This window comes from Quercus suber, unplaced genomic scaffold (genome assembly GCF_002906115.3).
Source record: "Quercus suber isolate HL8 unplaced genomic scaffold, Cork oak 2.0 scaffold_3B, whole genome shotgun sequence".
NCBI classification, from domain to species: domain Eukaryota; kingdom Viridiplantae; phylum Streptophyta; class Magnoliopsida; order Fagales; family Fagaceae; genus Quercus; species Quercus suber.
The window spans coordinates 850640-877642 of NW_027071805.1; the positions used below are offsets into that span (position 1 = coordinate 850640).

The window sequence follows — 27003 nt, forward strand, 5'->3', positions numbered from 1 at the left end:
CAATTGGAGTCGTCCAAAGATGTATTCAAGGAATTAATTGAACCACATCTAACATTGTTGTCTGATGCAACCAGTACGTGCAGAGATGGTGGACGTGGGTGCTTGACCATATCAGATCCTGATTTGGTTTATATCAAAGTACGTAGTTCACAATCTTTAGGGAGTTTATGAGGCCAATCAAGTATTGTACCTTGTTTTTAGCTAGTATCTGATTTGTTATTGATGTAATTCCTATTCTCATGTTTTTGAACGTTGGTAAATTTCTATAAATCAAAGAAGTCTATTTCAATTTTGAAATAAATTAAGCATTGAGAATGATCTAGCCAGTGATTGAGACTTAGGAGGTTTGAGTTTCCACATTTGTATGTACCATTGTCTTTAAGTAATTTTACTAATTTCTTGTTTGTGTGAATGCGTTTTCGCTGAAACTCCAACAAAATAAATCTAGATATGGAGCATATGAAAAAAATCTCTCCAACCTCCATTATTATAGCAAGGAACTTCTGCCTTTCTTTTCTGAATTTGATGGTGTGGATGGGTTGGTTGAGAGAAAAATAAATTAAAAAGTGAGAACAATGAGGACAATAGATGAGTTATATTATAGAAAAACGAGTTCAGCATGCTTTATAGAAATTAAAAAATAACATTGTAACAATTGATTGCACACGGCAGATCTCGATATGACCAAGAAAAATTTTCTTTGCTAGACAACGATCCAGAAAGTTGGACCTTTGAATATAAACTTTGTGATAAAAAAAAATATATAAAGATATTATTCTCCCGTCCCCTTTTTTTTTCTTGATAGGACCCCATACCCATTGATTTAAAATGAGTTATAATTTATTCAAAAGGATTAGATCTATAAATTTTGTGAAAAGCTTGTGAATCAGTATAAAAGCACGTGGACTTCCACAGTATATTTTATTATTATGGAATTTGCTTCTATATAATAATAACACCTAGAATCGTTTTTCTGGTTCTCATGCACTGCCTAAACCTTTAATACATGGTTTTCTTGCTACTTTAGCTTAGTTTCTTTGCTTTCTTCTCTCTTTATATTCCTTCCCTCAGTGTTATTCTACTTCTTAACAGAACCATAATAATACAAAGTAAAAAAGTTAGAGAGACATGGAAGACTTCTCTCGCAGCTGCCTGAAATTGTTTACCATTGTGCTCTTTTGGTGCTTGGCTTCGGCTCACCGTGCTCATGACTATGACAAGCATCCATTATCCAAGATCGACATTTATAAGACCACTGTTGCACTCAGTGACTCGGTCTCCCTCAAAGCGAACCCGCTCATTCTCGGCTTGAAGGTACTGCTAATTTAATATCCTTTGTCCTAAATGTCCAATTTTATACTCTACTAATCATATGACATACTGTAGTTTGGTGAAGTATGAAGTGGAACACTGAAAATGAAATGGAAGATTTGTATTCTCATTTTTATCTAACGCTTAATCTTCTTCTCTTTCCCACCCCCTAATGTGACCGTTTGCCTTACCAAATTAAAATAGTAATATTAAGAATAAAAAATGTGATCATAGTTCGACTCCTCGCTCAAACATTGAGCTACATACATTTTTTTTTTTAATATATAATATCTGTTTTGTCTGCGTATGGTAGGTGTGTCTCTGCATGCATTAATATAAGATGGATTGGGTTTTTTGAACGATTGGTTGTGCATAAATTAAATAGCCATACATATGGGAAAAGATTGGGAGGATTTTATATGTGGAAAGTTGAGGTTAATTGTTAACTATGTAAGTATGTATATGTTCTAACTTGGTTACAATTCCTTAGGGTATGTTTGGTTGGGGTGAAAACAAGAAGGATGGAAAATAGAGATAAGAAAATAGGATGAAAAATGGCATTTCACGATATTTGGTTTAGGAGAGAAAACAAGTGAGACAAAAAATAAAGAGGAAAATAATCCCTTTGGGCTCACATTTTTTTATCCTCCCAATTTGGGAGGAAAATGGGAAGAAAAAAATGCTGAATGATGTAATTTACACAAATACCCTCACTTTATTCATTTCACCTACACCTCTCACAGCAACGTGACCTGATTATATTCCTCATTCTTTTTTACTTGTTTCCATCTATAATAAAAATCACATTATATGCCTTACTTGATAAAACTGGTTAATAAATCTTTCAATTGATCATCTTGCAGTGGTAATCATGAACGTGATTGGCCGGATTCAGGTTCCTTCTATACTGGTACAGATTCAGGTGGGGAATGTGGTGTGATTGCTGAGACCTTATACTATGTTCCTGCTGAGAACAGAGCTAAGTTCTGGTAAATTGAATTTATATGTTCTTTACATTTGCACACCCTTGTTATTGTTTGAATATAGAGATTCCTACAAAAATTGAAGGTGTTTTTATTTTTAGATGAAAGTAAAATTAGAGGAGTTGCCAAACTTTTCCAACAATCAGTTTGGTCCATTTCACTTACATTGATTTGTTTGTTGTGGAGTATGTCCTTCATTCTAAGTTTTGTGACCATAATTGTCATTTATATATAGGTATTCAACAGATTATGGCATGTTTCACTTCTGTATAGCTGACACTGAGCATGACTGGAGANTTCTTTTTTCCTTTTTTTTTAATATCTTCCCTCGTAACAATGGTTAGATAAAGTTTTTTTTTTTTTTTGAAAATATCTTCCCAGTCTACGTATGATCATGTGGATAAAGTCTACATAATCAATTTTTGTTGCACATAAATTTTAAATTATATAATAATAATATTATTAATAATAATAAAAAGTAATATAAATATATATATATATGTGTGTATTTATGTTAATTTTTATATTATTTAATGAGTGTAAATATATCTATTTCTTATATGTTATATAACAATGACATAATAGTCAGTTTATATAAACTACATATTTCTACTCTCCTTTTTCTCTCCAACTAAACAAAAAAGTTTTTCACCCTCTCACTTTTCCACCCCTCCAACCAAACACACATGAGGGAAAACCAAATATTTTCTATCCTGCCACTTTTCCATCCTCCCACTAATTTTTCATCCTCTCACTTTTTCACTTCTCCTACGAAACGGACCCTAAGGGCTATACCTTAAATTCCCTAATTAAATTCAACCATATGATTGTATTAACTAGCATAAGATGTGTTATTTTCTCTTAAGGACAATTAAATTAAACCATATGACTCATAATGCAGTCACATAATTAAATATGATTGGAGAACCTAATGTGTTACACTTAAGGATTTGTACTTAAATTTTGTTCTTGATTTAATACACGTAAAATCCCCCTTCTCACAAGTGGAAGACTAGAGATTTGAACCTAAGTTCTCTTCCAAAGGAAAATAGTGTCACGAAACTACAAGATTTTTTGGTGAGCAATGCTAAGGGCACTAAAAAATCTACAAATTTTGCCACAAGTTGTGTGGCAAGTTGTGAATTGACTTTTTTGTGTCCCTAGCTTTTTTTTTTTCTTTTCTTTTCTTTTTTTTTTTTTTTTTTACATCCTTATTCTTCTTGAATTGGCTGTTTTGGCCATTTGCATCATTGACAGACATAGAAACCAGAAACCATGTCATGGCCCATAATTTGGACCATAATAACTATTGCCGACACTCTATCAGTAAGTAAATTTTGTTAGAAACTTGGATTATATATATTCAACCTTTTGTGACCATAACATTGTTTTTACATGTACAAAGGTTATAATGACACGTAGTTTGATATATGATTACAGGGTGAGGACACAGCATGGGTGACCGTTGAACTTGTAAATCCAAATCCTTCCAATGATGATTGGGTTGCAGTTTTTTCTCCAGCAAAATTCAAGTAATGCACACCTTTGTGTCACTATGAACTGTCTAGCTAATTGTTTTCTGGACTCAGCAATGTTGAATAGAACACGACTTATATTAACTTCAAGGATTAAAAAAAATTCTAGTACAATTCCATTGAGAGCAGTATTATATAGTAATTTTGCATCTTCTATTAGTCTAGCTAGAAGTTGATTGTTTTGAAATAGCAGCTCATCAACCTGTCCAGCAGAAAATGATGAAGCCGAGTCTCCATATTTATGTACAAGCCCAATAAAGGTGTGTACAGTGTAAATTTTGAAACTGAAATTAAAGTAACACATAAAACATCTTGGTTTTTGCTTCTCTAACCAATGTGACATAAATGTTTTTCTACCAGTATAAGTACGCAAATTTCTCCGATTCAAAGTATGCCAAAACGGGCAAAGCTTCTTTGAAGTTCCAGTTGATCAATCAAAGGGCAGACTTCTCCTTTGCATTGTTTTCAGGCGGTTTGTCAAATGTGTGTCCAACCATCTGCATCTCTTACTATACTTCTATAACACTTAACTAATTTTCACCATGATTTGTCAATAACTAAATCATGTGACTAATAAGTAATTACTTTATTAAATATTGCAGCCCAAGCTGGTCTCAGTTTCAAATTACATTTCATTTGCCAATCCTAAAGCACCTCTATTTGCACGCCTTGCTAATGGAAAATCCTGGAATGAAGTAAGTGTACACTCATTGAAAGTTTCCTTCAGAATCATCTGATAGAAATAATTTTTTTAGGTCTCAGTTCCTAAGCAATATATGATAACTTTGTTAATCTTTTCTGTTTTTTCGCCTCTCTTGTAAATTTATGTGCAAAGCAAGTTTGCAAGGAGAATGACTTGAATTAACTCTAGAACTTTGGTTAATCGACACTAGTTTAGCCTTGCTGGGACATGTGTACATCTTAGAAGAGAAAAAATATGTAAATAATTTTTTGATGTTATGCAGATGACAGTAACATGGACGAGTGGCTATTCCATAGATGAAGCTGTTCCATTTGTTGAGTGGGGTCTCCATGGAGACACACATATGCGATCCCCAGCTGGAACATTGACGATTGAACAGAACAGCATGTGTGGTATGTTATACTTCACCTACTCCTGATTTCACCACATTTCATAATTTAACCATGACTTCCAATTAGATCACACTATGCTTGATTTAATGATGATAAAAGTTCTTGATTATTCACTTATTTCTTGTATTAGTAAACTGTCCAAAGCAATCAACAGTTGTCAAGTGCATTTGAGATTTGCAATCATTAACTAATATTACTACTATATGCCGAAGCTCTTAAGTTGTCTAAAACTTTTCACCTATAGTCCTAATTACCCATCCAAGAGTGCTTCCACAATATAAACTATAAAGTACCATGCCTTTCCTGGATTGCTGGCAACTGTGTTTCTCAAGTGACTTATAGTAAATGGTAACACACCATAACATGGGATTTGTCCTCTTGCCTTCAAAGAAAGCTACAGATTTTTAATAACCAGTGCGCAATTGTGGCCATTCATTCCTTCTTAGAGCACAATAGAAAGTTTATGCTTGAAAATCCTGCCAATTCATAATTATATAAGGATACAATACAATGTTTGGATTGATAATTTGTTTATTTCTTCTTTATGAATGGATACAATGTTTTGAGTATGATTTCTTATTACTCTGAGCACAAATTTTTACAAATAAATTTTTTTCTTCCCACTTTTCATTGGAGAGATTCTGAGAATTTTACATTGTAACATAAAGAGATTTCCTTCTTACCTTGTAGGTGCACCTGCACGGACTGTTGGCTGGCGTGATCTTGGTTTTACACATACGAGTTTCTTAACAAATTTGTGGCCAAACACTGTGTATGTATTTAACTTATTTCTTGACATTGAAGTGTTATGAAAGTCTTAAAAATATATGCTAAAGTTTGCTATGATGGTATTTCAGGTATTCTTACAGAATGGGTCATATCCTATCTAATGGTTCATATATCTGGAGCAACACTCATTCTTTCAAATCCTCTCCATATCCTGGACAGGACTCATTACAGCGTGTTATAATATTTGGTGACATGGGGAAGGTAAAACAAATTCGAATGAATAACCAACCAAAGAAATTTTGAATGAAGCAGTCACAATTTTTTGAAAGAAAAAAAAAAAAACCCTAATATGCCAAACCAACTATTAATACAAATCCATCAAAATTTTTATTAGTATAATGTTAAAAATTTGAGTCATGTTTGAGTTTCTTGTAAATGATGGATTGGGGGAAAATCACATTTCTTCTTGTATGCTCTAGGGAGAACGCGACGGTTCAACTGAATATGCTAATAAAGATCCTGGTGCACTTAACACTACAGACCAACTCATCAAGGACTTGCCAAATTATGATATAGTATTCCACATAGGTGATATAGCATATGCAGATGGATACATCGCAGATTGGGATCAATTCCTGCAACAGGTGGAGCCCATTGCATCTACTGTTCCATATATGGTTGCAAGGTTTGTGTAATTGATCACTACTTGTTTCCATCTATAATAAAAATCACATTATATGCCTTACTTGATAAAACTGGTTAATAAATCTTTCAATTGATCATCTTGCAGTGGTAATCATGAACGTGATTGGCCGGATTCAGGTTCCTTCTATACTGGTACAGATTCACTGAGCATGACTGGAGAGAGGGTTCAGAACAGTATAAGTTCATTGAGAAGTGCCTTGCATCAGTTGATAGGCGAAAACAACCTTGGTTGATCTTTGCTGCTCATCGTCCCCTTGGGTATTCCTCTAACGATTGGTTTGGCCAAGAGGGCTCATTTTCAGAGCCCATGGGAAGGGATGACATGCAGAAGCTTTGGCAGAAGTACAGGGTAGATATTGCATTTTATGGCCATGTCCATGATTATGAAAGGACATGCCCCATTTACCAGGTACGGATAGAGAAAAATTAGATTTAATTTGAATGTGCATTCATGTGTAGCTCTTTCTCATGTATACATTAGCTAAATTAATTGATTTCACCATGAGTTAGTCTCTATGCAACTCATGACACACCATCATTGAATGCTGCATTCTGCATTGCTGAATAGTGTTGGGTCCCAAATAATATTATCAATAATATTAGCAATTCAAAACAACAATCACATACATGAATAAAAATTTACGTGGAAAACCCTTTCTCTTTGAAGGAAAAAACCATGGGACAAACTTCGAATAATTTCACTACTATCAAATCAATTATAATAATTATTGTGTATGTTTCATGGCTAAAAAAAAAATATCTCTTGTTTTCTTTGCTCTCACACACAAATTATCTTTCTCAAAAGCGGCAACACTTTGCTCTCTTCCTTCTATTTTCTTCTTTAGGCACAGCTCTCACTTGACTGCCTTTTTTCTCTAAACGGCTCTCTCTTGGCTGCTCTCTCAATTCTTTTGTGCGGCTTCCTCTCTCTATTTTCTTCCAAGCAAAACTCTTTTTTTCTCTCTTAGTTTCACACTATATTTTCTCTTTTCCCGTAAGGAGGATCTTTGGGCCAAAACCATCAAATTCTTTGTAACATTGTCTATTTATAAGACTCTTTTCATACTCTCTTGGACTAGAAATATATTACCTCTTTAATAAGGAATAGACATTCTTTCCACACTAAGAAATAGTCTTTCCTTCCGCAACAAGGAAATCTAAATTAATTTTTCCTTCTTCAACTAGAAAACCTAATTGACTTTCCAAGTCATAATTGGAATTTGAGGCAATTTCCCAACAAATAGATGCAGTAACTACTGCCTAGAGGTGCTTGATCACAGGCTATCAGTATGTCTTTTTAGAGTTAATTTTAAGGGTATTGGCATAGTTTGAACACTTAGGAGAAGGTAACCATTAAAAAAAAGACAAAGTTGCGGGTTTTGGATAATATTTGGACATAGCTGAGGCGTTCTAGATAATGCCAGAGGCTTAACTACACTACTTAATGTAAACTATTATTTATGCAAAATTATGCATTACAACTAAAGAGAAGGTTAACACGATAAGCAATGTTAACTGCAATGCTTTTCATTTCTTAGCCAACACTTTAACTTAGCATTACAGTTTCTCTTTTGAATTTCCAGATAGTACATTACCAAATATCTTTTAAGATCACTTGCATTCCATTTTCCCTAACCTTGTCTTATCAATGCTGGTGGTGTAGAATGTATGTGTTAATTCAGAAGTGTCCCATTATTCGGGCACCATGAACGGAACCATCCATGTTGTTGTTGGAGGGGGAGGGCATCACCTAGGAACATCCTTCATAGGGATACCCAATTGGAGTTTATACAGAGATTTCGACTTTGGATTTGTCAAACTAACAGCATTCAATCGCTCCTCTCTTCTTTTTGAGTACAAGAAAAGCAGTGATGGAAAGGTATATGATTCCTTCACTATTCATAGAGAGTACAGAGATATCTTGGCATGTGTACACGACAGTTGTGGAACAAGCACTTGGGCATCTTGAACTTTTATCTTAAACTTCCTTTGGAGGAAATTTATGTAATAAACATCAATATTTGCATTGCTGCAAATGTTTTGTTAAAACTAAATTTTGAATTTCTATTCCCAGTAGTTCCTTGCTCCATTATTTCTTCCTGTTTTTGTCTATTTAGCTTTTACTATAATTTTTTCTTTTTCCTGCTTTCGCAAAATACGAAGTCCATATGAGTCTCAATTATGAGTTTGACCTGCAGTTTTCATGGCTAATACGCTTGTACTGTGAAAACAATTTATTGTATCTCACAATTTTTTTTTTTTTTTGGGAAGATGTATCTTACTGTTGAGTAATGCTGGGACACATAATTTGCCACAATTTTGTCCACAACTCGCCACCATATACTAAGTTGTGATTGGTAAAAATGTGTCCCCGCATAGTCCACTATCATACATTTACCAATCACAACTCACCACGTAACAAGTTATAACACAAAGTTGTGGCAAATTATGTGTCCCAACATTAGTGAAATAACTTATTTATTAGGAAAATGATAATAATAAATATCTGTTGCATTTGGATTTTGCAAGTTATGTGTTATTTTGTTGTCACTTTCAACACTGAATTTGGTTCCTCAAAAATGATCTAACGCATGACTTTACAGCTATTTTTTTACAATTATACCCAAAAAAAAAAAAAATTCTTTATGGCTCCCATTTTCATCTTTTTATACTATCATCCATTTCAGTTAATTGTTGAAATTCCAAAACAAAATGGCTAAAATCACACAATAGTGAAAATCATTTTAGAATGTAATTGACTCCATTAAAAATTTATATGGGAAAAAAAAAATCACAATTGGGCTTTTCTTTATTGGGTTCAAAATAATATACAGAAATGGAGATGGCTGAACTGGGCTTTCAACTGAACTTTCAGTCTGAAAGGATCAAACATTGAGAAATGGGGCCCAAATCGGCGTACACAAGTTTTTAAACACAATTATGGATTAAACAAGGTGGTGCAAATAAATATACCATGATTAATATTGAGGATACAAAAAAAATTATAATTATTTTTGTAATTTTGGTTGTGACAAGTTGCAATTAGTGGTGGGTTCCAGTTAACTCAACTGGTAAAATCTTTGATAGTTGTATAAGAGATCTGAAATTCAATCCCTGTATACACCAAAACAGATTAGTGTTTTGGTCTGATAATAAAGAGTTATTATTAGGGGCAAACGCCATAGGTTGAAACTCTTTCTCTCAAAAAAAAAAAGTTGCAATCAATGTATTATCATTTTTACATAAGTCTACCAATAATACTACTTTTAGTAGCACCAATCATAACATGTTATAGCAGTTGTGAAAAAAATTATGATTTTTTATTTTTTTCAAATTGAGTGAGTGTAAAAAAATAAAAAATAAAAAAAATCTTATTTACATCAAGAGCCAAAAAATCTTAAGATTTTTTATTTATTACAAGATGGCGACCTGTTAATTAAAAAATGAGAATAAAGAGGATGATGGTGCATTGATTTAATAAGATAATTAGAAAATGAGTTACACACGTGTATAACAAAACTAAAATATAATAGTTTATATATATATATATATATTTGAAACAAACACACAAGAAAGAGGAAAAATGGTATACTTAAATAGATTTTAAGTTTAGTATACTTTGATAGATTTTACTCGGCTAGTCTTTCTCTTTGACCATTATATGTCATTGGTCCAAATAAACATTAGTATTTTGATTTCTTTAAGCACACTTGGGTATTGATATGTTTAGGTTGTCAAATATAAACTCGGTATGTTTTGAAAGCATAAATGTTGCAGATGCTTTTCACTTGACTGATTCCTCTTATATGACGAAAATGGTTGAATCTATCTTATTTGAATAATTTTTATAAAATATAGAAGACTAAACAATTGAGAAAAAAAAAATTGAGAGATTTTAAAAGGAAATTGAATCAACAAAAGCTACTGTGATGAATGGCACGCTTAAAAGTCAAATTCTTAAATTAAAAATATATATATATATATATATACACTTTGAAAGATAGGGAGAGTTTTTTTTTTTCCCCTAAAATAGTTAACACTATTATAGGGTAGAGTTTCAGACTATGAACTGAATATAGATTTTATTTATTAAAAAAATGCAATGGAATTACAAATGGATGAAAGTGGATTATGCAAATAGTTATTCCCCCAAACAATAATTTCTAGGTAGGAGCCTCACAGTATTCACTCCCAAAAAAAAAAAAAGGTTCCTCACACTGTAATTTCTTTTGTTAAGTACCTTACACACTAACTGGAGACTTAAAAGTCACTCATATTTTTTGAACAAGGGCTCCAAGGCTCTAATCATGCTCTCACAGGTTGATTGGTCAAATATAAGGTTGCTTGTATGATACAATTGTAAAAATGACCTGTCCTAAATCATTTTTTTCGATAAACAAATATATGCTTCTGCATTGAATTATTGGTCTTGTGACACAAACCTAAAAGTCCCATGTTCAATGAACCATATTATCGGATTATAAGATTTTCAAGATGTCTCATGGATAAGAAGTGGAATATCTTGCCAAAAAATTAGGACACCACTTCCTTTTCTATATATATGAAGCTTCAATCAAAATTGAAATCTTGATTCTCGTGATGATCTTGTGACTTAGCGCAAGTTTATTGACTTAAGATTACATGTGTATTATCATGACAAAATTATATTTGTCCTACACAATTTTTAATTATTAAATTGTGTCCTTTGCACCCTTACTATAATGAAAAATCAACACTTTGGCCCTAAAAGGTTTTAGTGTTCTTCCTTTATTTGTATTTTCTTATTCACTCTTCTTACTATAAATTTGTTATCATCTCTTCAATTTTTTTGCATAATTTTTCCTCACAAAAAGGTTCTCTCTCTCTCTCTCTCAATTTTTTGGTGGATTTTTATTTTTCTTGCATCTCTGCTTTAGGTTGAAATTTTTTTGTGTTTTTTAGAACTCTAAATCAGGTTGATACAATTTTGTTTTGTGTTTTAAGTTATTATTATTATTATTATTTTTTGTTTTCTTTGATTATTAAATGTTATCCAATTAAATTATAAAGAATTAAAGATAGTAGATAAGAATATAATATTATTCTATTATATAGTATGATTTAGTGTTTATTATTATGTAATAGAATAATTTAGCGTTTATTGTTATATCTTAAATTATATATATTTTTAGTTTGTTTTATACTCACTGCACAATAAATTTTCTTTTTCTTTTTTTTGAAAGAAACGATAGACACTGCACAATTGTTAATTTGATGGGATCGGACACGTTTTTTACAGCTTTGCTATGATGGCTTTTCTAATTCTGCCCATCTTTGGACCCCTTTCAGCCATAAGAATTGATAGGACACGTTTTTTATTTAAAACCTTGCCATAGGATGATAGGGGTAGTGGATTACAGGCTGGAGTTTCTCACTATTTTTTTGCACAGGAGTACAACCCACAGACCACAGTTTTATAACTTACACAGTTTCTTACCTTTGTTTTGTTTTTTTTTAATCCGACACTTTATCTATTATTATAAATTATTATACCAATTAATAATTTAAAGTGTATCATATTAACTCATTTGTATTATAGTGACACTAATTTATTAAATTATGTATTAAATTAATTTTTGTTTGTGTAGGTTTAAACTTTAAAGTGGTCATGACTTTAAAAAAATTACAATAATCAAGTTCTATTGTTCTATACTTTAAATTTTATTTTTAGTTAAATTATTATTTTTAATTATAAATTGTGTTTTATTTATCTATAGAATTACGATTGCATCTACAGAAAGAAGTTTTTCAAAATTAAAATTAATAAAATCTTATTTAAGGTCTACTATGTCACAAGAAAGATTAAATAGATTACCTATATTATCAATTGAAAAAGAAATGTTAGAGGAACTTAAATACAAAAACTTAATTAGTAATTTTGCATCTCAAAAAGCAAGAAAAATAGATTTTAAATAAAAAAATTCAATATATATATATATATATATTATTTTATTAATATTTAATTATAAAAATGCTTCATTTAAAATTTCCGCCCAAGGCCAGAAGTTGTTGAGCCGCCCTGACTTCCACGGTATATTTTATTATTATGGAACAACGCTTTGCTTCTATATAATAATAACACCTAGAATCGTTTTTCTAGTTCTCATGCACTGCCTAAACCTCTTGTGCATGGTTTTCTTGAAACTTTAGCTAAGTTTCTTTGCTTTCTTCTCTCTATATATTCCTTCACTCAGTGTTATTCTACTTCTACTTCTTAACAAAATCATAATAATACAAAGAAAAAAGTTAGAGACATGGGACACAGCTCTCCCAGCTACCTGAAATTGTTTACCATTGTGTTCTTTTGGTGCTTGGCTTCGGCTCACCGTGTTCATGAATTTGACAAGCATCCATTATCCAAAATCAACGTTTATAAGACGACTGTTGCACTCAGTACCTCGGTCTCCCTCAAAGCGAACCCGCTCATTCTTGGCTTGAAGGTACCACTAATTAAGTATCCTTTGTCCTTCGATTTTATACTCTACTAATCATATGACATACTATAGTTTGGTGAAGTATAAAGCGGGATATTGAGAATGAAATGGAGGATTTGTATTCTCATTTTTATGTAAGGCTTAATCTTCTTCTCTTCCCCACCCCCTAATGTGACAGTTCGTCTTACCAAATTTATAAAAAAAAATAAAAAAAAGTAATATTAATTAAAAAATAATAATGTGATAGTTCGACTCCTCGCTCAAACATTGAGCTACATACATCTTTTATTTTTTATTTTTTATAATATCTATTTTGTCTGTGTATGGTAGGTGTGTCCCTGCATGCATTAATATAAGATGGATTGGGTTTTTGTGAACGATTGGTTGTGCACGCATAAGTCAAATAGCCATACAGATGGGAAAAGAATTGGGAGGATTTTATGTGGAAATTTGAGGTTAATTGTTAACTATGTATGTTCTAACTTGGTTACAATTCCTTAAGGGCTATACCTTAAATTCTCTAATTAAATTCAACCATATGACTATATTAACTAGCATAAGATGTGTTTTTTTTTTTTAGTGTGCATTTAGATATCGCTTATTTTACTGAAAACTGAAAAGTAAAAATATTGTAGAAAAATAATTTTTAAATGTGTGAATAGTGCTGTAGGACCCATTTTTAATGAAAGTTTTGTTGAACAAAAATGTTTATGGGTCCCATGAACAGTGCACGGGACCACTGCCAAACTTGAAATGCACTTCTCCCAAAAAAAATAAAAATAAAAGAAGCCAGATGCAGACGCGCATGGGAGAAACGCAATCCAAACATGCCTTTAAGGACAATTAAATTTAACTATATGACTCATAATACAGTCACGTCATTAAATATGATTGGAGAACCTAATGTGTTACATTTAAGGAATTGTACTTAAATTTTGTTCTTGATTTAATACACATATAAAATCCCCCCTCCTCACAAGTCGAAGACTAGAGATTTGATCCTAAGCTCTCTTCCAAAGGAAAATAGTGTCACGAAACCACAAGGTTTTTTGGCGAGCAATGCTAAGAATGCTAAAAAATCTACTTCTTTTGCCATAACTCATCATGTGGCGAGTTGTGAGTAGTGGAAAAAAATGGTAGGTCCACGTCTTCACAACTCACAACTCGTCAAAAGTTGTTGGCTTTTTTGTGTCCCTAACATTTTTTTTTTTTGGACATCCTTATTCTTGTTGAATTGGCTATTTTGGCTATTTGTGTCATTGATAGACATAGAAACCAGAAACCATGTCATGGCCCATAATAACGATTGCCGACACTCAATCATTAAGTAAATTTTTTCAGAAACTTGGATTATACGTTCAACCTTTTGTGACCATAACATTGTTTTTACATGTACAAATTAAAGGTTATGACATGTAGTTTGATATATGATTACAGGGTGAGGACACAGCATGGGTGACCGTTGCTCTTGTAAATCCAAATCCTTCCAATGATGATTGGGTCGCAGTTTTCTCTCCTGCAAAATTCAAGTAATGTACATCTTTGTGTCACTATGAACTGTCTAGCTAATTGTTTACTGGACTCAGCAATGTTGAATAGAACACAACTTATATTAACTTCAAGGATTAAAAATTTTTTCTAGGACGATTCCATTGAGAGCAGTATTATGTAGTAATTTTGCATCTTCTATTAGTCTAGCTAGAAGTTGATTGTTTTGAAATGGCAGCTCATCAACCTGTCCAGCAGAAAATGATGAAGCCGAGTCTCCATATTTATGTACAAGTCCAATAAAGGTGTGTACAGTGTAAATCTTGAAACTGAGATTAAAGGAACACATAAACATCTTGGTTTTTGCTTCTCTAACCTATGTGACATAAATGTTTTTCTTCCAGTATAAGTACGCAAATTTCTCCGATTCAGAGTATGCCAAAACGGGCAAAGCTTCTTTGAAGTTCCAGTTGATCAATCAAAGGGCAGACTTCTCCTTTGCATTGTTTTCAGGCGGTTTGTCAAATGTGTGTCCAACCATCTGCATCTCTTACTATACTTCTATAACACTTAACTAATTTTCACCATGATTTGTCAATAACTATATCATGCGACTAATAAGTAATTACTTTATTAAATATTGCAGCCTAAGCTCGTCTCAGTTTCAAATTACATTTCATTTGTCAATCCTAACGCACCTCTATTTGCACGCCTTGCTAATGGAAAATCCTGGAATGAAGTAAGTGTACACTCATTGAAAGTTCCCTTTAGAATCTTCTGATAGAAATAATTTTTTTAGGTCTCAGTTCCTAAGCAATATATGATAACTTTGTTAATCTTTTCTGTTTTTTCCCTCTCTTGTAAATTTATGTGCAAAGCATGTTTGCAAGGAGAATGACTTAAATTAACTCTAGAACTTTGGTTAATCGACACTAGTTTAGACTTGCTGGGACATGTGTGCATCTTAGATCAGAAAAAAATATGTAAATAATTTTTTGATGTCATGCAGATGACAGTAACATGGACGAGTGGCTATTCCATAGATGAAGCTGTTCCATTTGTTGAGTGGGGTCTCCATGGAGACACACATATGCGATCCCCAGCTGGAACATTGACGATTGAACAGAACAGCATGTGTGGTATGTTATACTTCACCTACTCCTGATTTTACCACATTACATAATTTAACTATGAATTCCAATTAGATCACACTATGCCTGATTTAATGATGATAAAAGTTCATGATTATTCACTTATTTCTTGTATCAGTAAACTGTCACAAAGCAATCAACAGTTGTCAAGTGCATTTGAGATTTGCAATCATTAACTAATATTACAACTATATGTTGAAGCTCTTAAGTTGTCTAAAATTTTTCACCTATAGTCCTAATTACCCATCCAAGAGTGCTTCCACAATATAAACTATAAAGTACCATGCCTTTTCCTGGATTGCTGGCAACTGTGTTTCTCAAGTGACTTATAGTAATTTAGTAACTGGTAACACACCATAACATGGGATTTGTCCTCTTGCCTTCAACGAAAGCTACAGATTTTTAATAACCAGTGTGCAATTGTAGCCATTCATTCCTTCTTAGAGCACAATAGAAAGTTTATGCTTGAAAATCCTGCCAATTCATAATTATATATGGATACAATGTTTTTGATTGATAATTTGCTTATTTCTTCTTTATGAATGGATACAATGTTTTGAGTATGATTTTTTATTACTCTGAGCACAGCTTTTTACATCTAAATTTTTTTTCTTCCCACTTTTCATTGGAGAAATTCTATGAATTGTATGTTATAACATATAGAGATTTCTTTCTTACCCTGTAGGTGCGCCTGCACGGACTGTTGGCTGGCGCGATCTTGGTTTTACACATACGAGTTTCTTAACAAATTTGTGGCCAAACACTGTGTATGTATTTAACTTATTTCTTGACATTGAAGTGTTATGAAAGTCTTAATAATATATGCTAAAGTTTGCTATGATGGTATTCCAGGTACTCTTACAGGATGGGTCATATCCTATCTAATGGTTCATATATCTGGAGCAAAACTCATTCTTTCAAATCCTCCCCATATCCTGGACAGGACACATTACAGCGTGTTATAATATTTGGTGACATGGGGAAGGTAAAACAAACTCAAATGAATAACCAATCAAAAATAAAATTGAATGAAGCAGTCACAATTTTTTGAAGGAAAAAAAAACTATAATGTTCCAAACCAACTATTAATACAAATCCATCAAAATTTTTATTAGTATAATGTTAAAAATTTGAGTCATGTTTGAGTTTCTTGTAAATGATGGATTGGGGAAAAATCACATTTCTTCTTGTATGCTTTAGGGAGAACGCGACGGTTCAACTGAATATGCTAATAAAGATCCCGGTGCACTTAACACTACAGACCAACTCATCAGGGACTTGCCAAATTATGATATAGTATTCCATATAGGAGATATAGCATATGCAGATGGATACATTGCAGATTGGGATCAATTCCTGCAACAGGTGGAGCCCATTACATCTACTGTTCCATATATGGTTGCAAGGTTTGTAATTGATCACTACTTGTTTCCATCTATAATAAAAATCAGATTATATGTCTTACTTGATAAAACTGGTTAATGAATCTTTCAATTGATCATCTTGCAGTGGTAATCATGAACGTGATTGGCCGGATTCAGGTTCCTTCTATACTGGTACAGATTCAGGTGGGGAATGTGGTGTGATTGCTGAGACCTTATACTATGTTCCTGCTGAGAACAGAGCTAAGTTCTGGTAAATTGAATTTATATGTTCTTTACATTTGCACACCCTTGTTATTGTTTGAATATAGAGAGTCCTACAAAAATTGAAGGTGTTTTTATTTTTAGATGAAAGTAAAATTAGAGGAGTTGCCAAACCTTTCCAACAATCAGTTTGGTCCATTTCTCTTACATTGATTTGTTTGTTGTGGAGTATGTCCTTCATTCTAAGTTTTGTGACCATAATTGTCATTTATGTATAGGTATTCAACGGATTATGGCATGTTTCACTTCTGTATAGCTGACACTGAGCATGACTGGAGAGAGGGTTCGGAACAGTATAAGTTCATTGAGAAGTGCCTTGCATCAGTTGATAGGCGAAAACAACCTTGGTTGATCTTTGCTGCTCATCGTCCTCTTGGGTATTCCTCTAACGATTGGTTCGGCCAAGAGGGCTCATTTTCAGAGCCCATGGGAAGGGATGACATGCAGAAGCTTTGGCAGAAGTACAGGGTAGATATTGCATTTTATGGCCATGTCCATGATTATGAAAGGACATGCCCCATTTACCAGGTACGGATAGATCAAAATGGGATGTAATTTGAATATGCATGCATAACTCTTTCTCATGTATACATTAGCTAAATTAATTGATTTCACCATGAGTTAGTCTCTATACAACTCATGACACACCATCATTGAATGCTGCATTCTGCATTGCTGAATAGATGCAGTAACTGCTGCCTGGAGATGCTTAGTCACGGGCTATTAGTATGTCTTTTTAGAGTTAATTTTAAGGGTATTGGCATAGTGTGAACACTTAGGACAAGGTAGCCATTAAAAAAAATACATAATTGAATGTTTTGGATAATATTTGGACATTTTGGAAACCATTAGGAAGGTTGAATATAAACTCTTAGGCTTTCTAGATAATGTCAGAGGCTCAACTGCACTACTTACTGCAAACGCCTATTGTTATGCAATAAAGGGTAACACAATAAGCAATGTAGACCGCAATGCTTTATTTCTTAGCCAACTCTTTAACTTAGCATTACTGTTTCTCTTTTGAATTTCCAGATAGTGCATTCACCAAATATCTTTAAGATCACTTGCATTCCATTTTCTCTAATCTTGTATTATCAATGCTGGTGGTGTAGAATGTATGTGTTAATTCAGAAGTGTCCCATTATTCGGGCACCATGAACGGAACCATCCATGTTGTTGTTGGAGGGGGAGGGCATCACCTAGGAACATCCTTCATAGGGATACCCAATTGGAGTTTATACAGAGATTTCGACTTTGGATTTGTCAAACTAACAGCATTCAATCGCTCCTCTCTTCTTTTTGAGTACAAGAAAAGCAGTGATGGAAAGGTATATGATTCCTTCACTATTCATAGAGAGTACAGAGATATCTTGGCATGTGTACACGACAGTTGTGGAACAAGCACTTGGGCATCTTGAACTTTTATCTTAAACTTCCTTTGGAGGAAATTTATGTAATAAACATCAATATTTGCATTGCTGCAAATGTTTTGTTAAAACTAAATTTTGAATTTCTATTCCCAGTAGTTCCTTGCTCCATTATTTCTTCCTGTTTTTGTCTATTTAGCTTTTACTATAATTTTTTCTTTTTCCTGCTTTCGCAAAATACGAAGTCCATATGAGTCTCAATTATGAGTTTGACCTGCAGTTTTCATGGCTAATACGCTTGTACTGTGAAAACAATTTATTGTATCTCACAATTTTTTTTTTTTTTTGGGAAGATGTATCTTACAGTTTGTTTTATACTCACTGCACAATAAATTTTCTTTTTCTTTTTTTTGAAAGAAACGATAGACACTGCACAATTGTTAATTTGATGGGATCGGACACGTTTTTTACAGCTTTGCTATGATGGCTTTTCTAATTCTGCCCATCTTTGGACCCCTTTCAGCCATAAGAATTGATAGGACACGTTTTTTATTTAAAACCTTGCCATAGGATGATAGGGGTAGTGGATTACAGGCTGGAGTTTCTCACTATTTTTTTGCACAGGAGTACAACCCACAGACCACAGTTTTATAACTTACACAGTTTCTTACCTTTGTTTTTGTTTTTTTTTAATCCGACACTTTATCTATTATTATAAATTATTATACCAATTAATAATTTAAAGTGTATCATATTAACTCATTTGTATTATAGTGACACTAATTTATTAAATTATGTATTAAATTAATTTTTGTTTGTGTAGGTTTAAACTTTAAAGTGGTCATGACTTTAAAAAAATTACAATAATCAAGTTCTATTGTTCTATACTTTAAATTTTATTTTTAGTTAAATTATTATTTTAATTATAAATTGTGTTTTATTTATCTATAGAATTACGATTGCATCTACAGAAAGAAGTTTTTCAAAATTAAAATTAATAAAATCTTATTTAAGGTCTACTATGTCACAAGAAAGATTAAATAGATTACCTATATTATCAATTGAAAAAGAAATGTTAGAGGAACTTAAATACAAAAACTTAATTAGTAATTTTGCATCTCAAAAAGCAAGAAAAATAGATTTTAAATAAAAAAATTCAATATATATATATATATATTATTTTATTAATATTTAATTATAAAAATGCTTCATTTAAAATTTCCGCCCAAGGCCAGAAGTTGTTGAGCCGCCCTGACTTCCACGGTATATTTTATTATTATGGAACAACGCTTTGCTTCTATATAATAATAACACCTAGAATCGTTTTTCTAGTTCTCATGCACTGCCTAAACCTCTTGTGCATGGTTTTCTTGAAACTTTAGCTAAGTTTCTTTGCTTTCTTCTCTCTATATATTCCTTCACTCAGTGTTATTCTACTTCTACTTCTTAACAAAATCATAATAATACAAAGAAAAAAGTTAGAGACATGGGACACAGCTCTCCCAGCTACCTGAAATTGTTTACCATTGTGTTCTTTTGGTGCTTGGCTTCGGCTCACCGTGTTCATGAATTTGACAAGCATCCATTATCCAAAATCAACGTTTATAAGACGACTGTTGCACTCAGTACTCGGTCTCCCTCAAAGCGAACCCGCTCATTCTTGGCTTGAAGGTACCACTAATTAAGTATCCTTTGTCCTTCGATTTTATACTCTACTAATCATATGACATACTATAGTTTGGTGAAGTATAAAGCGGGATATTGAGAATGAAATGGAGGATTTGTATTCTCATTTTTATGTAAGGCTTAATCTTCTTCTCTTCCCCACCCCTAATGTGACAGTTCGTCTTACCAAATTTATAAAAAAAAATAAAAAAAGTAATATTAATTAAAAAATAATAATGTGATAGTTCGACTCCTCGCTCAAACATTGAGCTACATACATCTTTTATTTTTTATTTTTTATAATATCTATTTTGTCTGTGTATGGTAGGTGTGTCCCTGCATGCATTAATATAAGATGGATTGGGTTTTTGTGAACGATTGTTGTGCACGCATAAGTCAAATAGCCATACAGATGGGAAAAGAATTGGGAGGATTTTATGTGGAAATTTGAGGTTAATTGTTAACTATGTATGTTCTAACTTGGTTACAATTCCTTAAGGGCTATACCTTAAATTCTCTAATTAAATTCAACCATATGACTATATTAACTAGCATAAGATGTGTTTTTTTTTTTTAGTGTGCATTTAGATATCGCTTATTTTACTGAAAACTGAAAAGTAAAAATATTGTAGAAATAATTTTTAAATGTGTGAATAGTGCTGTAGGACCCATTTTTAATGAAAGTTTTGTTGAACAAAAATGTTTATGGGTCCCATGAACAGTGCACGGGACCACTGCCAAACTTGAAATGCACTTCTCCCAAAAAAATAAAATAAAAGAAGCCAGATGCAGACGCGCATGGGAGAAACGCAATCCAAACATGCCTTTAAGGACAATTAAATTTAACTATATGACTCATAATACAGTCACGTCATTAAATATGATTGGAGAACCTAATGTGTTACATTTAAGGAATTGTACTTAAATTTTGTTCTTGATTTAATACACATATAAAATCCCCCCTCCTCACAAGTCGAAGACTAGAGATTTGATCCTAAGCTCTCTTCCAAAGGAAAATAGTGTCACGAAACCACAAGGTTTTTTGGCGAGCAATGCTAAGAATGCTAAAAAATCTACTTCTTTTGCCACAACTCATCATGTGGCGAGTTGTGAGTAGTGAAAAAAAATGGTAGGTCCACGTCTTCACAACTCACAACTCGTCAAAAGTTGTTGGCTTTTTTGTGTCCCTAACATTTTTTTTTTTGGACATCCTTATTCTTGTTGAATTGGCTATTTTGGCTATTTGTGTCATTGATAGACATAGAAACCAGAAACCATGTCATGGCCCATAATAACGATTGCCGACACTCAATCATTAAGTAAATTTTTTCAGAAACTTGGATTATACGTTCAACCTTTTGTGACCATAACATTGTTTTTACATGTACAAATTAAAGGTTATGACATGTAGTTTGATATATGATTACAGGGTGAGGACACAGCATGGGTGACCGTTGCTCTTGTAAATCCAAATCCTTCCAATGATGATTGGGTCGCAGTTTTCTCTCCTGCAAAATTCAAGTAATGTACATCTTTGTGTCACTATGAACTGTCTAGCTAATTGTTTACTGGACTCAGCAATGTTGAATAGAACACAACTTATATTAACTTCAAGGATTAAAAATTTTTTCTAGGACGATTCCATTGAGAGCAGTATTATGTAGTAATTTTGCATCTTCTATTAGTCTAGCTAGAAGTTGATTGTTTTGAAATGGCAGCTCATCAACCTGTCCAGCAGAAAATGATGAAGCCGAGTCTCCATATTTATGTACAAGTCCAATAAAGGTGTGTACAGTGTAAATTTTGAAACTGAGATTAAAGGAATACATAAACATCTTGGTTTTTGCTTCTCTAACCTATGTGACATAAATGTTTTTCTTCCAGTATAAGTACGCAAATTTCTCCGATTCAGAGTATGCCAAAACGGGCAAAGCTTCTTTGAAGTTCCAATTGATCAATCAAAGGGCAGACTTCTCCTTTGCATTGTTTTCAGGCGGTTTGTCAAATGTGTGTCCAACCATCTGCATCTCTTACTATACTTCTATAACACTTAACTAATTTTCACCATGATTTGTCAATAACTATATCATGCGACTAATAAGTAATTACTTTATTAAATATTGCAGCCTAAGCTCGTCTCAGTTTCAAATTACATTTCATTTGTCAATCCTAACGCACCTCTATTTGCACGCCTTGCTAATGGAAAATCCTGGAATGAAGTAAGTGTACACTCATTGAAAGTTCCCTTTAGAATCTTCTGATAGAAATAATTTTTTTAGGTCTCAGTTCCTAAGCAATATATGATAACTTTGTTAATCTTTTCTGTTTTTTCCTCTCTTGTAAATTTATGTGCAAAGCATGTTTGCAAGGAGAATGACTTAAATTAACTCTAGAACTTTGGTTAATCGACACTAGTTTAGACTTGCTGGGACATGTGTGCATCTTAGATCAGAAAAAATATGTAAATAATTTTTTGATGTCATGCAGATGACAGTAACATGGACGAGTGGCTATTCCATAGATGAAGCTGTTCCATTTGTTGAGTGGGGTCTCCATGGAGACACACATATGCGATCCCCAGCTGGAACATTGACGATTGAACAGAACAGCATGTGTGGTATGTTATACTTCTCCTACTCCTGATTTTACCACATTACATAATTTAACTATGAATTCCAATTAGATCACACTATGCCTGATTTAATGATGATAAAAGTTCTTGATTATTCACTTATTTCTTGTATCAGTAAACTGTCACAAAGCAATCAACAGTCGTCAAGTGCATTTGAGATTTGCAATCATTAACTAATATTACAACTATATGTTGAAGCTCTTAAGTTGTCTAAAATTTTTCACCTATAGTCCTAATTACCCATCCAAGAGTGCTTCCACAATATAAACTATAAAGTACCATGCCTTTTCCTGGATTACTGGCAACTGTGTTTCTCAAGTGACTTATAGTAATTTAGTAACTGGTAACACACCATAACATGGGATTTGTCCTCTTGCCTTCAACGAAAGCTACAGATTTTTAATAACCAGTGTGCAATTGTAGCCATTCATTCCTTCTTAGAGCACAATAGAAAGTTTATGCTTGAAAATCCTGCCAATTCATAATTATATATGGATACAATGTTTTTGATTGATAATTTGCTTATTTCTTCTTTATGAATGGATACAATGTTTTGAGTATGATTTTTTATTACTCTGAGCACAGCTTTTTACATCTAAATTTTTTTTCTTCCCACTTTTCACTGGAGAAATTCTATGAATTGTATGTTATAACATATAGAGATTTCCTTCTTACCCTGTAGGTGCGCCTGCACGGACTGTTGGCTGGCGCGATCTTGGTTTTACACATACGAGTTTCTTAACAAATTTGTGGCCAAACACTGTGTATGTATTTAACTTATTTCTTGACATAGAAGTGTTATGAAAGTATTAATAATATATGCTAAAGTTTGCTATGATGGTATTCCAGGTACTCTTACAGGATGGGTCATATCTCACACTGTAATTTCTTTTGTTAAGTACCTTACACACTAACTGGAGACTTAAAAGTCACTCTTATTTTTTGAACAAGGGCTCCAAGGCTCTAATCATGCTCTCACAGGTTGATTGGTCAAATATAAGGTTGCTTGTATGATACAATTGTAAAAATTACCTGTCCTAAATCATTTTTTTCAATAAACAAATATATGCTTCTGCATTGAATTATTGGTCTTGTGACGCAAACCTAAAAGTCCCATGTTCAATGAACCATATTATCGGACTATAAGATTTCCAACATGTCTCATGGATAAGAAGTGGAATATCTTGCCAAAAAATTAGGACACCACTTCCTTTTCTATATATATGAAGCTTCAATCAAAATTGAAATCTTGATTCTCGTGATGATCTTGTGAGTTACGCAAGTTTATTGACTTAAGATTACATGTGTATTATCATGACAAAATTATATTTGTCCTACACAATTTTTAATTATTAGATTGTGTCCTTTGCACCCTTACTATAATGAAAAATCAACACTTTGGCCCTAAAAGGTTTTAGTGTTCTTCATTTATTTGTATTTTCTTATTCACTCCTTCTTACTATAAATTTGTTATCCTCTCTTCCATTTTTTGCATAATTTTTCCTCACAAAAATGTTCTCTCTCTCTCTCTCTCTCTCTCTCTCTCTCTCTCTCTCTCTCTCTCAAAATTTTTTGTAGGGTTTTTATTTTTCTTGCATCTCTGCTTTAGGTTGAAATTTTTTTGTGTTTTTTAGAACTCTAATTCAGGTTGATACGATTTAGTTTTGTGTTTTAAGTTATTATTATTATTTTTTGTTCTCTTTGATTGTTAAATGTTATTCGATTACATTATAAAGAACTAAAGATAGTAGATAAGAATATAATATTATTCTATTACATAGCATGATTTAGTGTTTATTGTTATATCTTTTAATTTTACTTATTTTTTGTCTTCTCATCTTATTTTATTCAATATTAAAATTCAACAACATCCTCTTTATCATTAAATTATTTATATTTTCTCTCCCTTTACGTTTTAAACAATAAAAAATGTAATATTTTACTTAAATTCAAATAATAAAAACTGTCCTTATCAATTGTACTAATTTTTTCAATATTTACACTTTCTCTAACCTTTCTCCTTCCCTTTATCTTTTTGTAGGAACATGGGCCCAGAATCATATATTGGGCATTGGGCCTTATTCGAGGACGTTATCATGTTCGAGGAGAAACCAATGGTTAAGGGTGATTCCAGTTTAAAGCCTCATAAGTAAGAAAGAAGAAAAAGGTGGACCAAGGAGAAATTCCTCCTTGGACATAACATACACAACCCAGATACGCACCCCAACAACGAAAATAACCTTCCTAGAAGCCCTAATGTTAGAGATGTTCTTCAAGAATACACAAAAAGGAAGAGAGCCCGAAAATATCTAAGGAAATGCTGCTACCTCCACATTGAATGTACTGCAGCTACTTTTCTAATCGCATTTATGTAGAGAAGACTCCTAAATAGTACTGCCTTGGCTACTACAACTCGCAGAGAGCCAAAAGAGGCGTCTGATGGGACAAGCACTCAAGTGAGGGCTCAAATGACCGACAAGTGTAGGATCAAGATGATTCGAAGGGGGCTATATAATGTGACAGACCCCTCATGAGAAACGGGATCGGAGGATATAGAGAAAAAAACACTATAGTAACTAGATTTGTATGTGTCATTGGTTCCATTAGTCTATACGAATATTTATCTTCTCGGACAATACATTCACCTAACCTTGGGTGTTTTACTCTTGCACAGTGGTCTTTCGAACCTATCCTAGCCGTTGTTAGATTCACTAGGGTCTAGTTCTTTGACCCATCTTCTACAAATTTATTGTACTGGGCTCATTAACCTACAATCCTATACATACTGGGCTTGGGCCGCAAATCGTGCCCCTACAATTGGCGCCGTCTATGAGAAGAACTTGTGTGACAGTGAGTACAACGTTCAACTATGGTAGGATCAAGTCCACACGAAGCAGAGTCTCTGGGATCCAAGCAAGATGATCCTTTTGTCAACCTTGAACGGAGAGGTGATCGTGAAGGGAGCATGCACACCACACATACTGATAGGAGTCAATCTCGAGGAGGAAGCCATATCTCCCATGCGAAAAGTAACAAGGGCATGCAACTCGAGATTGACCAGTTGAAGAGAGAGAGTTACGCCATGCGCAGTGAAAGCGAGCCCCTCCCCTTCCCCCCTCCTCCCACCCCAACTCTGATGCTTCCTCTGACAACGAAAGGAACATCAGTTACAGGCGAAGGTCTCAAACCCCGCCTAGCGAATCTTTCTCCTATGAAGAGGAACACCATCGTGAATGGAGGACTAGAAGCCACCCCGAAAAGGCGTAGGAAACGACGCAATGAGCAGGGCTTTGGACCAAATCTCCAAGTTGCCCTTCACATTCAAATTGAGAGAGTTAAACTTCCTCGACGCTTCACCCAGCCTACGTTCACCGTGTACAATGGCAGGACAGACCCCGTGGAACATGTGAGCCACTTTAATCAGAGAATGACTGTCTATTCCAAGGATGAAGCCTTGATGTGCAAGGTTTTTCCATCCAGTTTGGGACCCGTCGCGATGAGATGGTTCGACAACCTGAAGGTGAATTCTATAAGTTCCTTTAAAGAGCTCACCCAGGCGTTCTATTCCCACTTCGTCACCTGCAGTAAGGCTTCTCAACCCCTAGCTTCCTTACTGTCCTTAAGCATGCAAGAGGAAGAAACCTTGAAAACTTATTCAAATAGCTATTGGGAGATGTTCAACGAAGTAGATGGTGACTTTGATGAGATGGTCATCAGTACCTTCAAGTTTGGCCTCCTGGCCAAGCATGGTTTGAGGAAATCTTTGATTGGCAAACCTGTCACCAGCATACGCTAGCTCATGGATCAGATCCATAAGTACAAAAGAGTCAAGGAAGACCAACAACAGAGAAAATGAAAGGAGAAGGTTATCCCTCAAGAGAGAAGGGATTTCAGGTCAAACCGATATAATAACAACCGGCTACGAAGAGATTTAGCTAGCTAAGCAGTCAGGATCAACCAACTCTTAGACAGTCAATGCTATGTTCCAAGAGTTGGTACATTAGGTTCTGGAGAAAATTAGGAATGAGCCATTCTTTAAATGGCCAAGTAAAATGGTGGGAAACCCCACGAAACGCAACCACAACCTCTATTGCCAATACCACCAAGACCACGGACACACCACAAAAGACTGTAGAAATCTATAGGACCACTTAGATCAGCTTGTCCATGAAGAAAAGTTAAAGCAACTCTTACACCACTTCAGTGGTCAAAGGGACCAGGCA

General features: G+C 33.6%; 2 protein-coding genes across 4 annotated transcripts; both read left to right on the forward strand.

The window, feature by feature from the left end:
• Positions 1–997: 997 nt before the first annotated feature.
• Positions 998–18657, forward strand: LOC111992686 (probable inactive purple acid phosphatase 27). Of its 3 annotated transcripts, none has more exons than XM_065770181.1 (12): positions 998–1314; positions 14269–14360; positions 14558–14624; positions 14724–14846; positions 14966–15058; positions 15329–15458; positions 16156–16237; positions 16323–16455; positions 16671–16876; positions 16980–17105; positions 17335–17644; positions 18229–18657. In XM_065770181.1, exons 1-12 carry the CDS (start codon positions 1129–1131, stop codon positions 18532–18534), a joined length of 1854 nt encoding a protein of 617 aa, XP_065626253.1. In that variant the 5' UTR covers positions 998–1128; the 3' UTR covers positions 18535–18657. The 3 variants fall into 3 exon arrangements, with proteins under 3 accessions (XP_065626253.1, XP_023880317.1, XP_065626254.1); XM_024024549.2 differs by lacking the exon at positions 998–1314 and adding an exon at positions 12491–12837; XM_065770182.1 differs by lacking the exon at positions 998–1314 and adding an exon at positions 14101–14154.
• Positions 18658–19969: 1312 nt separating this feature from the next.
• On the forward strand, positions 19970–23678 carry LOC136066195 (probable inactive purple acid phosphatase 27). Its single transcript, XM_065770104.1, has 9 exons — positions 19970–20011; positions 20110–20154; positions 21578–21669; positions 21867–21933; positions 22033–22155; positions 22275–22367; positions 22636–22765; positions 23463–23544; positions 23630–23678. The coding sequence occupies exons 1-9, from the start codon at positions 19970–19972 to the stop codon at positions 23676–23678; spliced, it is 723 nt and encodes a 240-aa protein (XP_065626176.1).
• The last annotated feature ends 3325 nt before the right edge of the window (positions 23679–27003 follow it).

Coding starts and splice junctions, on each gene's coding strand:
- LOC111992686 (XM_065770181.1), top strand. CDS start 1,129: ATGGAAGACTTCTCTCGCAGCTGCCTGAAATTGTTTACCATTGTGCTC. Junction 16,456..16,670: donor TATTTGGTGACATGGGGAAG/GTAAAACAAACT, acceptor TGTATGCTTTAG/GGAGAACGCGACGGTTCAAC. Junction 16,877..16,979: donor GTTCCATATATGGTTGCAAG/GTTTGTAATTGA, acceptor ATCATCTTGCAG/TGGTAATCATGAACGTGATT.
- LOC136066195 (XM_065770104.1), top strand. CDS start 19,970: ATGGGACACAGCTCTCCCAGCTACCTGAAATTGTTTACCATT. Junction 20,012..20,109: donor ACCTGAAATTGTTTACCATT/GTGTTCTTTTGG, acceptor TGTTGCACTCAG/TACTCGGTCTCCCTCAAAGC. Junction 22,766..23,462: donor TGAACAGAACAGCATGTGTG/GTATGTTATACT, acceptor CTTACCCTGTAG/GTGCGCCTGCACGGACTGTT.